Below are 16,161 nucleotides of genomic sequence, written 5' to 3'. Positions count from 1 at the left end.
GTTGGCTCCAAACTGTATTTTTTACTGTTGTGTTTTGTTTTTTTTTTCTTCCATCCTTGTAGTCATTTGCCCTTCGCAGTGACAGCAAATCTCCCAGCTGTGCCCAGAAGTCATGTAGCAGATCTGCTGCCCCTACCCCTCCTAAAAGAAGAAACAGTGTCCTTTGGTCTGAGATGTTAGATGTCAACATGAAAGAATCTCTGAGCACCAAAGAAATCAAACGCCAGGAGGTAAGCTGCCCGTTAAGCAGCAGGGCAGGGAAGGGCAGCTGAAGCCTTGACTGGGTCCATTTCCTGGGTGGGAAAAGGAGAAACGAGCATCTCTGGATGGTTGTATTTTCCTCCCCACCTTCATTTCTGAACTGTTAGATTTATTTCAGCTTTAGGCATGGGAAAAGGTGCAGGCTTCTCCCTCATGAGTCACTGGGGAGTTACTCTCCCCTCTTTGACCCTTCAGAGATGCCAAACGCTTTCCACGGGGGTGCTCAGCATTGCTGAAATTTGAGCCCCAGCCACACTGGTTGCCCTGCAGCAGACCCGAAGACGGGTCGTTGTGCAGCCAGCTGTCTTTCTCTTAAAGCTCTTGACAATTGGTTGCAAGCCAAATAGCAAGGCCTTGGCTTGCTTTTTTTCCTGTAGTTCTTAGACAAATCTTCTAATGACAACACAGAAGCTGACTTAAAGACGCCTGGGATTTGACCTCTGCGGTTTTCTGGGTTTTGTTCTTTTTCGTACTCGCCTGTGTAAAAGCAGTGATTTAAAAGGTGCTAATATTTAATTTGGCTTGTGTGTGAGTGGCAGAGCTTTCACACAGTTGTAAGGAATGCAGCTTTCTCCAAGCTGGGAAAGCGGGCAGATTGACTCGAGGTTGTCGTGCCCAGGTGGCATACAGTGATTCAGATGGCAAAGCTGCCTATTCAAGACAGGATGTACATTATGTGAACTGAATGACTCTTTCAAAGGAAGACTGGGATTAAAAATGACTCTCAGTGCTTTATTCCCCTCCTCACAGGCAATATATGAGATGTCCAGAGGAGAACAAGACCTGATTGAAGACCTGAAGCTTGCTAGGAAGGTGAGTGAGTTTTTCCTGCAGTCAGTAATCATACTGTAAATAAAGAAGTTTACTTACACCTGCAAACATTACACGTCACCTTTGTCAGGCCCAGCATCCACCTTTTGAAAACTATCCTGGAAAGCTGAAGTGAGCAGTGCTAACAATGCTGGTTTGATTGCAACAAGCTCATCCAAAAACAGGTGTAGCTTTTGCAGTCCTAGGTACAACTAAGGGAACTCCTCCTGTTGAGACAGGAAAGCCCATTTCATTTGTAGGCCTTGATACCTCTATACAGAGTTGTATCTTGCACTGATCCAAGTCACTCTTCTGACCAGCTCCACTTCAGATCTGTCCTGCACTCCCTAAACCTCCCAGTATTAATATTGTCAGCTTCTGGGCTTCCAAGATCTGGATGTATTTTAATACTGACTTTCTTTGACAGGCTTATCATGATCCAATGCTGAAACTCTCTATCATGTCTGAGGAGGAACTCACCCACATATTTGGGGACTTGGATTCTTACATTCCTCTGCACGAAGGTAAGAGCTAAGCCAACATGATGTATTGATTAAGAGTTATGCTCTATGCTTTCTCACATTAGAACAGTTAACTGAGGCATTGTGGCAACTTCTATTTTTGTCTTTCAATTCCAGATTTGTTGGCAAGTTTAGGAGAAGCAACAAAACCAGACGGAACGGTGGAGCAGATCGGGCCCATCCTTGTGAAGTGGGTGAGTACATAGCTCTCAGGCACCAGGCTGAAAATGAATGTGAGATTAAAGAACATTTAAAGCTAGAAGCTGAAAAGCTTGCAGGCTTTTGTGGCGTGGAGTGAAAGATTGAAACGGAAATCCTGACTGCACTGAAAACAATGGGACTCTGTCAGCTTTAATGGGCAACTGTTTCATCTGGGAGACTTGCACTAGTGTGACTACAATTACTTAGTGATTTATGTTAGGAATATCTCTATCTTCTGGGCTGTTTGCAGCTGATGTGATTTCATTAGTGCTAACAGTAGTAAACATCTGAACTTCAAAGGCATGGCATGTAGGACGCCCTGTTCTCCTCACTAAAGAGTAGCTACACATACAAGATGCTCTGTTAGCTTTTTTTATTGGGCCAAGAATGGAAAGCCTGGGAAGCAGTATGGGAAGCAGAACTCCCTGAGTTGGACGTTTTAATGTGATTTGCTTTTGCTGTGCAGAATTTGACTCCTGAACATGGTTGTTTTCTCCTGCAGTTACCACGACTCCATGCCTACAAAGGTTACTGCAGCAATCAGCTGGCAGCCAAAGCACTGCTGGATCAGAAGAAACAGGACCGAAGGGTGCAAGACTTCCTGCAGCGTTGCCTCGAGTCTCCTTTCAGCCGCAAGTTGGACCTCTGGAGCTTCTTGGACATCCCTCGAAGTCGGCTGGTCAAATACCCACTGCTCCTAAAGGAGATCCTGAGGCACACTCCCAAAGACCATCCTGATATTCAGATTCTGGAAGAAGCCGTAAGTAACAGTGGTTGTGTGATTGTGCTTCTGACACTACAGTGGGATTTGGGAGAAAAAAGAAAGCTTTCTTAAACCTTCAGTTTCGTGGAGTGGCTTAAACCTGTGGCTGTAACCCCTTCTGAAAGCAAAGGAGCAATCAATCCACATAGTTTCCATCATGGGGATTTTTTTGAGTAGCGCTTCAGTGGAAGATATTCAAGCGTAAGTCCTTATTTAATCATTTTTAAATGCTTTGTTTTATAGATATCTATAATCCAAGGAGTCCTGTCTGACATCAACTTAAAGAAGGGAGAGTCGGAATGCCAGTATTACATTGACAAACTGGAGTATCTGGATGAGAAGCAGAAGGACCCAAGGATTGAAGGAAGCAAAGCTTTACTGTGCCATGGGGAGCTGAAGAACAAAAACGGGCATGTAAGTCCATTCAGTTCATGGTAATTAATAATCAATTTTGAAAACTTTCCCTCAGAAACAATTGAAACTGTCTGTCGTAACATGACCAGGAGCACTTATCTCCTTAGTTTAGGCAATTAGCTACATTTTTAGAAGCAGAAGAGAAAGGACCTGATGGCAGAGTGCATTACAGGGTGTAAGGGAAAGTTTCCTGCTGACAGTTTGACAATTGGCCTTCAGGAGCTGGAAAATAATTAGCACAAAATTACTGTAGAAAGTATGCTCCGTGCCCCAGCACTCCATCAGAAGGGATTTCCTGCCGGCTGTTTACTTTCAGGTGCTCTGACATTCCCCATTGTGAACGCTGGCCACGGTTCTTCCAAACAAAAGCGTTCCTGCAAAAGCCTGTTTGGCTTTGAGATGAACTGCCAAGAGTTTATCTCCCTCTGCAGCAGCCCTGAAAGACCCTGCTGTACTCAAGGGTTTGCTGCCTTTTGTCCTGACTTAGCCTCAGTTTAAACATGAAATCTTTTTCTATTTTCTTTGGGTTTTTTGTGTGTGGTTGATTGGTTTGTTTAATTCACTCATTATGCCGCAGGAGACATGAAGTTCTTTACAGAGAGAGTGGTGAAGTGGTGGAACAGGCTGCCCAGAGAGGTTGTAGATGCCCCATCCTTCCCTGGAGGTGTACAAGGCCAGGATGGATGGGGCCCTGGGCAGCCTGGGTTAGTATGAAATGTGGAGGTTGGTGGCCCTGCACGCAGCAGGAGGGTTGGAGCTTCATGATCCTTGAGATCCCTTCCAGCCCAAGCCATTCTGTGAGTCTATGGAGCATTTTACATTGGTAGGAAAGGTATTGCTTCTAATTGTTTTATCCTTGCCATCTGCACATCATAATCCAATTTAAGGGTCATAAGACCATAAATCTGTTCATTTAAGTCCTGTGCATGCCATCACTGTCAGAGCCCTACGTGACTGCAACAGAAAACTATCCGAAAGTTAAAATGGGTGAGACTTGAGATAATGTGACCTTGAATTCCAGAGAGTGTGTAATCGCTTGGCATATAGAGCATAATGTTTTCCTCATGCTCAAACACGTTTTCCCTTTCAGAAACTCTACGTCTTCCTCTTCCAAGACATCCTGGTTCTGACCCGGCCGGTCACTCGCAACGAGCGTCAGTCCTACCAAGTGTACAGGCAGCCCATCCCTGTGCAGGAGCTGATCCTGGAAGACCTGCAGGACGGCGATGTGAAAATGGGAGGCTCTTTCCGAGGAGCGTTTGGCAATTCAGATAAAGGTACAAAGCAACCCAACCCTTCCGTGTGGGGGTTGTTTGAGGACAAGAGGGTACTTCCAGGCATGGATCCCTATGGGATCCACCATAGTGCTGTCACTGCTGAGCTCTGCAGTGTTGTATCTGGAGGCTGTAAACTTTTAAATGGTGCCTTGCAGTCGGTGCTAAGATTAGAAAGTACTTCAACGTATCAGTGCTGGGGATTTTTGGAGGTGGGGGGGGATGCTGGGGAGATGTTGAACGCTTTCCCTGAAGCAAAACAGGGCAGATTGGGTCGCTTGTCTAATAGTGGAATCTAAATACTGAGCTCAGGACTGATCTGCTTTTTCCTATGTTTACCTTCAGCTAAAAATATCTTCCGAGTTCGTTTCCAAGACCCCTCCCCAGGCCAATCCCACACGCTGCAGGCCAACGATATCTTCCACAAGCAGCAGTGGGTGAACTGCATCCGAACCGCCATTGCCCCCTTCCAGCGACCCGCTGCTGCCACAGAGCTGAAGGAGCTGCCAGAGCTCAGCGAGGAGTCGGAGGAGAACAACCCCTCCGTGCCCAACGTCAGAGCCCAGAGGAGGCAATCTGCCATGTCAGGCATCACTGAGATGGAGCTCGATGAGAGCACAGCTGAGTGCGGCTCCATCCTGGACTCGGAGGAAGCAGCCAAGGGCACGAAAACACACAGAACACTGTCTGGGCACAGGAAAACGAGGGAGAAGCAACTCAGCAGCAAGCGGAAAGAAACACTGGTGTAGGGAGGAGCCCAATGCCATCCTGGTGGAACTGTTTATTTATAAATAACGTGTACATTTTTCTTGTCATGTGAGCACGATTGGATTTGCTCTACTGAACAGAAGTGTCTTTTTTTTTTTTTTTTTGTATGTTGTAATGGCAGCTACTGGTATACAGTTAACACTGTTGAACTGGAGTCTGTTTTTACCAAAGGGACCACTCTGAGCCCACTCTGACACTGTCAGTCAGCATTTTGACCACTTTACAGCAGATTTGTGAAGAGCACCTTTTTGGTTTCAGAAAGATTTTCACGTGTGGTGGTTGAGGCTTCTAAAGCAGAAGTTTGTGCCATCACCTGGAGCCTGGCAGAGTCCCTCCTTGCAGTCGTATCAGTGCTGTGAGAATCCCTTCAAAGTGCACTCCAAAGCTGAAATCACCATTTTCTTTCTGTTTTTTTGCGGTGTGTGATTATCACCACCTATCCCACAAAAAACAGACCCCAAGTTCAACAGGTTCTCAACTTACCTACTGGAATCTTTCATTTTAGAGTGTCCATTTGTACATTCCTCATTTTCACTCACGTAACCTGCCACGTTATTTTAATTTTTTTTTTAATTAGTTGTTTTTTTTCGGGTTGGTTTGGGGTTTTTGTTTCGTTTTTCTTTGGTTTTCTTTTTTACTTTTGTATTGTTGTTGTCATCTTTTAGTCTTTCAGACTTGGCATTTCCTTTCGAGTACTCGATCCTTCTTGTTCAGAGATGTACAAATTGCTTCTCACGTCACTCACAGAACTGGGTTGTATGGGGCGTAGGAAGGTTTTAGGCACGTTGCAAAGGGTTTGGGGAGGGAAGAAGAGCAGATAGAGGGAGTAGAGGGAGCGAGAGTAGCTTTATTGTTCTGTTGTCTTTTGCAAATGCAACGCCTCTCACTGCCCGTGAGAGGCAGGGTTGGAGGCAACCAAGAGGATACTGCATGTGGTAGAAAGCATAGAGAAAAGAAAGCATAGAGAAAAGAAAGCAGCTGAAGCTGATGAGTTAAAGACAGAAGAGATACGACTGTATATAGGTGTATAATGGTAGCACTGCCATGTTCTACAGTGATCCAAAGATTCCTGTGAGATGCCAGCTTGGAACCTGTGCTGCAAAAATGTTGTAGGAAACAAAGTGGTGACAGCTCTCATCAAAGCCAAAACGTTGTTCCTGCACTATGGCTGAAGGTGACGTGGTGAGGACGGCGATCCCACAACACCATCCACCACAACACCATCCACCACAACACCATCCACCACGACACCAACCTGGGAGCCCTGACTCTCAGATGAAGTTCTGGTTTTGTTGGAAATGGGAAGAGGGTGCACGCAGACACAAACCCGCACGGTTCTCTGTAAATGTCTTTGTACAGTTTCAAGTGCCAAGTACAATTAAATTCCTGACGGCCTCCTGCTTGTCTGTGTGAGTTGCTGCCTGGGTGGGACGGGATAATGCCACCAGGGCTGTAAGGCTGAGCTCATACAGAAGAGATAAGCTTACAGCTGCACTTCTCGTGCCCCCAGCCTCTCCTGCACACGCTGGGTCCTGAATTCATAGGAAAGCAGCTCTGTGTCACAATCCTCTCCCTTTTTTCCCTGAAATTGTGAGCGAATGGTTTATGGCCCAGCACGCGGCCTGACACCGCCCTCCGTATGCGACGGGTGGGTGCTGTAAAACAGGGCACAGCTCCGTGACTCACTGCAGAACCTGCAGAGCTTGCTGTCCCTTCTGGGGTAGAAGGAAGCAGCGCTGATAACTGCTCCCTCCCAAACACTGCAGGTTGACCGTGTATGGCAGCGTATGGGCACAGCTCCATGCCGATTGCCCTGGCTCCCCCAGGGCTGTGTATCAGAGGTTTGCACATCGTTTTTGTCCACTGAATGTAAGTTTTGAACTGAAAGGGGCTCAGCCCTCGCTGCGTTTAGGAAAAAAAGGCTCTTTTGGCAGAAAAAAAAAAAGACATTATGAGCTGTGGGTGCGTGTGGCACGACCTCAAAGGAGAGGAAATCCTGCAGTGAGCCCACTGAGCCTCCTGCACATCAGAGCATCGGTCTGGTCTTCGTGCAGGCGGCAGACAGCCAGCCAGCCAAGAACTTCATTTCCCCTCAGCACGTCCCAGTGGTTCCTCTCCCTGATGGCGTTGAACCCGCGCGCTCCAGGGCTGGATGTGCAGACTGTACTAGACTAAACACGGGCATTCCTGGCTGCTCTGGGCTCCCAGCCACTCCTTTCCTTGCTGCCAAGGGACGTGGGGACGCAGCAGTGGGATACACCCCAGGGCAGAGGGGGATCTGGAGCAGCACTGCATCCCCAAACCACACCAAACCCCCAGAGACCCTTTCCAAAATCTATTTTGTACCTTTCACCCCAACGCAATCCTTCCTGGGCTTTGTTCCTCCCCATCCCACAGGTGGGACCGGCCCCAGCACGCCCAGGCTCATGCAGGGGCCCCATGGAGGTTCACTGCCAGAGAAGTTTTACTCTCCATCTCCAACTTTCTCTTTTTTCCACAAATTCTTCAGCCTCCCCTTCCCTCTGCCTCGTCTGCAAATGCAAACCCAGACGCTGCCGCACACATCTGTGCTTGCACTGCAAGCCACGCCGGCTCAGGGTAATCCGTCTGGGTGCTTTCAACCACTCATTTTGGGGTCTTTTTTTTTTTTGGTTGTTTCATGGATCAGCCAGACATCGGGACAAGGGAACGCCTGGAAAATGCTTCATGAGGCTTGAACTTGAGCCACTCGCACCCACCGACCTCGTCTCCCTCCTCCATCAAAGCATTGACTCCTCGAGCCCCGGTTGGAAGCAACCCAGGGAAACCAGAGCTGCTTTCCTGTCCTCCCAGATGCAATAAATACGACCCGGCCATAAACCACAGGGTTTTATGGGCCAGAAGGTAGTTTGACGAGGTTAATTACCCCGCTGAACTAATGAGGGTGCAGTTAAGCGTGGTCAACATCAAGGGCTGACCTTCTCCCAGTGGCTGTGGTCAGTGGGAAGGTAATGGACGATACTGATGGGGAGGCTGATGGTGTTTGCTTCTCCCAGCCACCTTCACCAAGCTCCCTCCTCTTCCCATCCTCCCAGGGGCTCTTTCACAACAGTTTTGATTCATCCTGGAGCAGAACAGCAAGAGAAGGCAGTTAGATGGAAAATCAGGGAGCAGCTGGTTGCACAAGAGGAGTTCCCAAGGGCTCCCCTCCCCGAAACACACCATGCCTCTCGACAGACAGGTTTCCACCATGGCTCAGCCCATTCCTCCCAGCAACACCTGAACGTGCCAAGAGGTTTTCCCAGATGAGGTTTTTCTTAGGTGCTCTCCTCCCAAGTTCTGTCCCACCTGGAGAATGCAATTCCCATGCTATCCCATAGTTTGCTTCTGTTTCATGACATTCCATCCAAATCTCACAGCTTTACGTCCTCACTGGCATAAAATGGGGAAAAGTGGTGTTGTTTTCTTGTAGACAAGAAAGTCAGATTGTATTCTGCTGTAGAGTTTGGTCATCTAGTCCCATTAGTACCCTGGTCCAGCTGGAGGAGGTCAGTTGACCATTATGGGGACATGGGAAAAAAGAGGGAGGTGGATGGATGGATGGATGGATGGATGGATGGATGGATGGATGGATAAATGGATAAATGGATAAATGGATAAATGGATGAACGGATGGATGGATGGACGGACGGACGGACGGACGGATGGATGGATGGATGGATGGATGAACGGATGGCAATGTGTTTGGGTAAATGGATGGATGCATGGATGGATAGTTGGGCAATTGGATGGACATATGATTGAATGGACAGAGGGATGAATGGGTGGATGGTTGGTTAGTTGACTGGATGGACAGATAAACAAGGACAAATGGGCAAAGAAGCACATAATCATGTGCTCCTGAGCCCCTTGTCCTCACGTGCTTCTCAACTCCCTGATGTAAAAGACGAGTACAAAATGAAACAACTTGACACGATGATTAACCTTCCATCAGCCCAGGATTAACCCCTGACTAACCAGGGCATGAGCTTCATGACAAAACTCACTTGATGTATGACCGCGTCAGCTCCTTGGGGCCATGCGGCTGTGCTCGGGGAGCCCAGACAAGGTGTCACGGCTGACTCAGGTTCCCATCAGCAAGGAGCACAAGGAGTACATCACAGCTGGGTTCTGCCTGGACCTGCACGAGCAAGAAGCAGGAAACCTCCTGCATGCCCCAGCTCCTCCTGCTCCTCCTCCGGGAAAGAGAAGACAGAAGGGAGGAGGCCCCAGGAGTGGGAGAACAGGAAGGAGGAGGCCCCATCCACACCTCCCCGCCAGCGCTGCGTGCAGGGGCAAAGCCGCGTGCGAGCGGAGAGCGCGGGACGCCATGGCCGAGCGGCTGTCGGAGGAGCAGATCGCCGAATTCAAGGAGGCTTTTTCCCTTTTCGATCGCGACGGCGATGGCTGCATCACCACAAAGGAGCTGGGCACCGTCATGCGCTCACTGGGGCAGAACCCCACCGAGGCGGAGCTGCAGGACATGGTGGGAGAGGTGGACGCGGACGGCAGCGGCACCATTGATTTCCCCGAGTTCCTCTCACTGATGGCGAGGAAGATGAGGGACTCGGACAGCGAGGAGGAGATCCGTGAAGCTTTCCGTGTCTTCGACAAGGATGGCAACGGTTACATCAGCGCGGCGGAGCTGCGGCACGTCATGACCAACCTGGGAGAGAAGCTGACGGACGAGGAGGTGGACGAGATGATCAAGGAGGCAGACTGCAACAACGACGGGCAGGTCAACTACGAGGAGTTTGTGAGGATGATGACGGAGAAGTGAGCTTCATTCCCAGCCCACAGGTAACTCGTGCCTGACCCCACGTGCTTTGAAAGCCATGGACCAAATGCAATGGCACCACAAATGTCTCATTCCCCATCCCTGACCACATCCTGCATTGCTGCTGATGGTAGTAGTTGGAAAATCAATGTTTAAGGTGCTTTTTAAATTTTTTCCTTCTTTTTCTTTTTTTTTTTCATAGGGAAAACAGAGACCATGGCTGTCCCCGGCCCCTCCATCCCCTACTGCCTTCTCTCTGCCATCCTGGGCTGAAAAATGATCTTTTATCCCAACTGGAGCATCGCCAACCTACGTCTATGTTGGATGCAGGAGAGGGCTTGGGTCATGACAGCTTGGGATGATGATAGACATTGGGGGGGGACCCTCCTGCTTCCACCCTCAAGATGTACCTCTTGTGTTCACAGGGGTGATAGTGGTCACTGTGCATCCACGAGAAACGTGCTGAGTCCAATAAAATGTCTCCCCATGTCTAACAGTGCTTCCTTCTGCTTCACTCTGAGACCACTTTGAATCACACTACTAAGAAACTCCCTCAAAAAAGACACTGCCCAGATGAGGTGACAGGGATGGGGATGGGAACAGAATCGCCCCCATCCCTCTTCTCTCCATTTTTTTCACCCCAAAAGATGGAAAAATGCTCCCCAGGGCTGCTCAGCACTCAGTTCCTGGGTTGTGGCCATCCCCATCCCAAAATCCCATCCTTTTTGGAATTCCGTTGGCTGAACCCATGTTCTGGTTTCTCCCAAAGGAAAGGCATTGAGGGCTCTTTTATTTCTCTCCCCATCCCAAGAGGAGGGTTGGTAGGCCCCTGTTTCAAATAAGGCAGGACAGAATTGTCTTAATCCACCCCACGATGCTGCCTTGACTGAGTTTCCCAACAAAGCAGGTGAAACCCCACTGCAGCAACTCTCCTGCCCTGGGGCTGGGAGGATTTCCTTTCTCTGTATGGAGGATTTGAAAAGAGAATTAATTGCAATGGGTCTTATCAATGCTCCGCCACTACCAATCAAGCAGAGAATGGTGTGAGCACAACGAAACCATTCCGAGTGGTTTTGGGGATGTACAACCAACAGAAGGATCTCAACTGTTTTGGCAACCCCAAATGTTTTCCCAGCGTTGGGAAAAGCAGACAGGAACCTGCATGCTGGGAGGGCTATGTCAGCGCTGAGCACACCCACGCTCACTCCACCCCAACCCAACAGCACCAACATTGATGCTTTCACCACGTGCTCCCCTCTTGCTCACACACACAAGAAACAGAAAACATTGAAAGAGGCAAAATCAACCCCCAAAAAAAGAAACCAATCCAACATCATCCAGATAAGCCAAGGGGTCACACCAGGCTGTGGTATCCAAGTGCCTAAAATTAGACCTTCCTGAAAATGTGGTTATTTATGAATGCTTCAGAGACAAAACCGTGCGCTGTATTTTTAGGGCTGACCTTTTCTCCTTCTATTCTGGGGTTGTTTAATTACTGGCACGTTTTCACACTGATCATCCTGAGTTGTTTTTCTTAATGATAGCCTTTAACGGGCAGATGGACCACAGCCAGGAACGTTGGCCCCGCATTCTCATCATCAATTTTCATCTGTGGAAAATGACTGTTTTCCCCATTTCTCCCCTAATTTGGCTCGTGGGAGCATGGTGAGGTTTCCATTACCATCACTAAGGATCATTCAAGAACAGTGGAGTGGGACTTGGGGGGTCACCAGGAATGGCTGTTGGGAGATCTAGATGGGACCTGGAGGATCCTTTGGAATAGGATCTGGTAAACCCTTTAACGTAAAACCTGGATGGGGATCACTTAGGGTAGGACACTGAAATCACGTGGTGTGGTTCCTTGGTGGGGGGTCATCTAGGATGGGAGCTGGGGGATCCCTTGGGATAAGACCTGGGGGATGATCTAAGAGGGGATTTGATGAGATCCTCTGGGATGTGACAGGAGGAAGCCTGGCTGATTACTTGGAGTGGTACAGCTGGGATGGGACCTGGGGTATCCTCCAGGACGGGGCTTATGGGATTGCTTAAGATAGGATGTGGGGGGTTCATATGGGGTGGCAAATGGGGAATCACTTGCGATGGAGCTTGGGGGATCAGCAGGGGTAAGACCCAGGGGTTCATCTAGGATGGGCCAGCTACAATGGAGGACCCCATGGAATAGGACCCAGAGGATCCCTTGGAATAGGACCTGGGGAATTGAGGGACCTCATTCCTGCCCTGACATGAGCTGAGGGTCACCTCTTCCCCAAAAATCCCATAGGGACTCCCTGCAATGGTGAGGGGCTGAAAGCCCAGCACCCCTCTTCACTGTGTCCCCATTTTCCTGTATCCTGTGTGGCACTGGACAGTTTATCTCTAAAATATTGCTTTGGGGGACTTTTTTTTTTTTCTTCTAAAATGATGGGATTTAGGACATTATTTTTTTCTAACATTACAGGGTTTAGATTATTTTTTTTCTCTAAAATGGTGTTTTTAGGAGATAAGCAACCCCAAAGCCTCCCAGCATCTTCAATCAAGGGGGTGGGAGTCGGGAGGTGCTTCAGCTCTGATGTTGCCGTATCAGACCCAAATTCTCCCCAGATATTTATTCTATTAAAAGAGGCATTTAGATAACATTTCAACCACGGGGCTCTAAAAACACATCAAGTAAATGGTGAGGAACAACACTGCAGCTCCATCTCCAGCGCAGAAGGAATGGGGAACTGTGCTGAGCACTTCCAAAGGATGTGAAAAAAGGAGGATGTGAAAGAATGAGGCTGCAGAAAAGGAAGGTTGTAGAAAATGGGAGTGCAGCTCCAAGCTGGCAGGGAGAGGGATGACCACAAGAATTGGGTTGAATTCATAGAATAGAATCACAGAATCACCAAGGCTGGAAAAGATCTCCTAGATTATCCAGTCCAACCATCCATCTACCACCAATATTTCCCCACTAATCCACATCCCTGATGATCTTTAAGGTCCCTTCCAACCTAAGCCAAGTGTTATCCTTATGGGACCAGAAGATGGGACAAGTTGGATCAGGAAAGAAAATGTGGGACCTAAAGAGGGGACAAGAAGTTTCACCACTTCAAGGGATGTCATCCGTGTCTGGCACCAAGGAAATGCGCTGGGATCTGGCTTTATTAGCCAAAAAAAGTAGCTCTGTGCAAGAAATCCTACAAGAGTTAACGGAGTTGGGGAAGTGACCACTACCAGAGCTGCTCCATTCCTGCACGATTGGGGCATTTAATGGGAATTAAATCATGCTGTGAGCTCAACCACCACCACTTCATGCTGGGAGCCCTCCAGAACAGGGGGAGATTTGGGGCTTTTTCCATCTTTTCTGGGATCCAGAGGGCCCATCCATCCTGTCCTTGCCCATTACATGAGGGCCATCCAGGCTTGCACAGCTTTCACTCACTTCCCATTTTTCTCCTCCAAAACGCTTGTGTAAGGCCTCTGACATGGTCCTGTACCACATCCTTATTTCCAAACGGGAGAGATTTGGTTTTGAAGGGTGGATAAAGAGCTGGTTGGATGGTCGTAGCCAAAGGGCTGTGGTCAATGTCTCCATGTCCAGGTGGAGCTGGTGATAAGTGGTGTCCCCCAGGGGTCCATCTTGGGAGCTGTACTCTTCGACATCTTTGTCAGTGACACAGATGGTGGGATCGTGTGTACCTTCCTTCCAACCCCAGCTATTCTATGACTCAACATTACCATCACTACATTGTTAAAAGGCATTTTAATGGCTGTGCAGGAAACCTCAGCTTATGCCTATGGACAGGCGCCATCTTCTTGCAGGCAGCTGCAAAATCACTTTTTCCCTTTACACGGCAGAGGTAGGTGATGAATTGGGTGTGGGAAAGCTCAGGTAAACACTCGAGATCTTCAGTATTCTGTCGTGTTTTTTTTATTTAATGAAGAGGTAGAAGCATATTTCATGCCCGTGCTTGCTTAGAGCATGATGCAATGCACATCCAAAGGACACTGAGGGCTTTGTTTGCTGCTGCTGAGATTTGGGCATGTGTGAAGTGCCCTGAAGACATTAAATAAAAAATGAAGAAACTGTGTTTGTGCTCTTCCATTCCCCACCCATGGACTCTATGATCTACAAGAGTCACATTCAACTTGGGATATTCTGCGATTCTATGACTCTATGACTCTTTAAGCTGAGTATCTACAACATTTTCCCTGCAACTCTGAGCATAATTCCTTCATTTACGCAGTGGGAGGAAGAAGAATCCCCTCCACCTCTTCCAGGCAAAGCAATGGTTGTGTGCAGTACAAGGAGTTAATTCTTTGGAGCCATCAGGTTTTCTTTCAAGGCACCAGCTTGAGTCACACCTTGTTTTTTCTGGATCAACTTCATAAAGTTGGTGGGAAGCTGCTACGATCGAGTTCCCCGCTGGAGAGCAAGCAGCAAGCATCAGGAACAGCAATGTGCTGTTTGCACCTCCAAATATTGGGTGGAAGCAGGGTTATTTTGGAGTACTGGAAGCATAACAAAGGTAGAAGGCAGGAAGGAGAAACCCGCAGGAGAGAGGAAGAGGACTGAAATGGTAAACTGGCGGTGCAGTCTGGGGCTTGGGTTCTTCCTTGGCTCTGGGAGCCCAGGAAGGGCATGGCTGAAAGCAGCACAGACCTGGAGTGTTTGGGTTTGTTTGCGTTGGGTTCAAGCCTTGATTTGACATTCAGATTAAAGAGTGAAAGAACTCAAATTGCAGCCAGAACTGACATAAAAATAAAAGCAAAGGGTGTAGCCCCAGCAGAGCCAGCTCAGGAATTGCACAGAACTGAGATTCAGACCACCTCCTTCCTTTTCAGCACTCCCCAAACTCTTCGCCAACCCATAGGTACTGAAGCAGCACTGGCCAGTCCCTATAAACTCAGTGTGAATTGAGGTTTGGGGATAGTCCAAGTTTTCCAGCCCCTGTTTGTCCTGCAAGAGGGGAAGAGCAAGAAAAGAACAGATGTGGCACGGAGGAACATGGTTAGTGGGCATGGAGGGGATGGGCTGATGGTTGGACTTGATTATCTTAGCTGTCTTCTCCAACCTTAATGATTCTAAGTCACACAGATGAGATGCATACAGCTTGCAGCAGGTAAGGCCATCTGGGCCCTTCTTTCTTATACATGTAAGAGAAACAGTGCAAAAATAACCAGCAGACGAATTTCTTGGGGGGCAGCTGTAACTGCATATCCAAACCCCTTATAGTGCTGCTGCCAAAGAGGGTTAAAAGCATCATCACAGCTCCAAGAGCAGCTGGCAATTCATTACCTGCAATGTGATGGTGCATGAAACAGCAGGACAACTTGAAGGGACACAGTGTGCAACATCTGTGCTCTCCATGAAGTCTTGTGGGTGATTCCAAGTCGTCCACACGTGTCTCACATGAAGCAGAGCTGTGCAGCAATGCTCTGGGGATGGATCAGCAAAAGCAGAGCACTGAGGATGGTAATTTGTAGGTCAGAACAGACTGCAAAATAAATGTTACCCCTCCCATCTAGCTTGGATCCCCATTTTAGGGCAACACTGCCTTCAAAGCTTCTGATTTTCATTTTAATTTGGGGTGGCTGCAGAGATTTCCAGCTGTCTAGGCTATACCTGCAGCCAGGGTGACTCTGTTACTCCTGCAGGAACTGCCCCCAAAAATTGCAGTCTGACATATTAACAGAAGCCAAAACTTTGCATTGGTTTAACCTTGCATTTACTTTGTCTTCGAGCTGCAAAATGCAAGGGCTCAGAAGATGTTTCACAGCCAGCTGAGAAATCCCTGCAGGATTTAAAGATCTGAAGGCTGGATAGGATGGATAAAAGATCAAGAGCGTCACCGTGGTCTCAGGTCTGCATCCATCATCAGGGTCTCTTAAAACCAAACTTCACAAACTTACCGTGGAGGAAAAAAATGAAGATGACAGAAAAAGGAACTGGTCGTTTTATTCTTGGCTGTTCCAGGAGCCTTTTGTACATTGGAAGCTTGGATTTTACTATCTCACCATTTCACCAGCTTAGGCTATGTTAAAAAAGTAGTGAGGGATTTGAATTGGAATCAAGAGGAAGGGTTTTCATCCCAGAATACTGAAAGGTGGGTGCTTTTCTAATGCAGATTTACCTGTAAGGACAAGCATTTGAGGCAGAGGAAGCTTGTGTTGAAAGATACAATACAAAACCTTTATCTTAACAACCACAGGGGTGAACCCCACTCCAGAGCTTCCCTGAGCTTCTTGGCAATTTCACATTTCTTCTATGGCAGACATAAAACTCTGGATAGAATAATAAACAGATAATCCCATAAAAAGCACAGTCTCAGAAGGTTTCCTTTCCCAGTTCTACACGATATCATGCTGCAAAAA

General features: G+C 48.0%; 1 protein-coding gene and 1 long non-coding RNA gene across 2 annotated transcripts in view; one reads left to right on the top strand and one right to left on the bottom strand.

Moving 5' to 3' along the window:
• Positions 1 to 6,407, top strand: part of NET1 (neuroepithelial cell transforming 1) — a 52,567-nt gene extending 46,160 nt beyond the window's left edge. Inside the window, exons 5-12 of the mRNA XM_010709748.3 lie at positions 63 to 230; positions 1,012 to 1,074; positions 1,499 to 1,595; positions 1,710 to 1,786; positions 2,296 to 2,553; positions 2,800 to 2,970; positions 4,061 to 4,247; positions 4,590 to 6,407. Coding sequence (XP_010708050.1) covers positions 63 to 230; positions 1,012 to 1,074; positions 1,499 to 1,595; positions 1,710 to 1,786; positions 2,296 to 2,553; positions 2,800 to 2,970; positions 4,061 to 4,247; positions 4,590 to 4,993 — 1,425 coding nt within the window. The 3' untranslated portion in view covers positions 4,994 to 6,407. The remainder of the gene's footprint in view (positions 1 to 62; positions 231 to 1,011; positions 1,075 to 1,498; positions 1,596 to 1,709; positions 1,787 to 2,295; positions 2,554 to 2,799; positions 2,971 to 4,060; positions 4,248 to 4,589) is intronic.
• Positions 6,408 to 7,650: 1,243 nt separating this feature from the next.
• LOC109366803 lies at positions 7,651 to 16,155 on the bottom strand. Its single transcript, XR_004159020.1, has 2 exons — positions 9,038 to 16,155; positions 7,651 to 8,115 (listed from the first exon to the last, which is right to left on the bottom strand). It is a non-coding gene; the product is annotated as an uncharacterized LOC109366803 (long non-coding RNA).
• Positions 16,156 to 16,161: the final 6 nt, after the last annotated feature.

Source organism: Meleagris gallopavo, chromosome 1 (genome assembly GCF_000146605.3).
Source record: "Meleagris gallopavo isolate NT-WF06-2002-E0010 breed Aviagen turkey brand Nicholas breeding stock chromosome 1, Turkey_5.1, whole genome shotgun sequence".
Classification (NCBI taxonomy): Eukaryota; Metazoa; Chordata; class Aves; order Galliformes; family Phasianidae; genus Meleagris; species Meleagris gallopavo.
The sequence above is the reverse complement of the archived record's forward strand: the minus strand, read 5'-3'. Positions and strand labels throughout refer to the sequence as shown.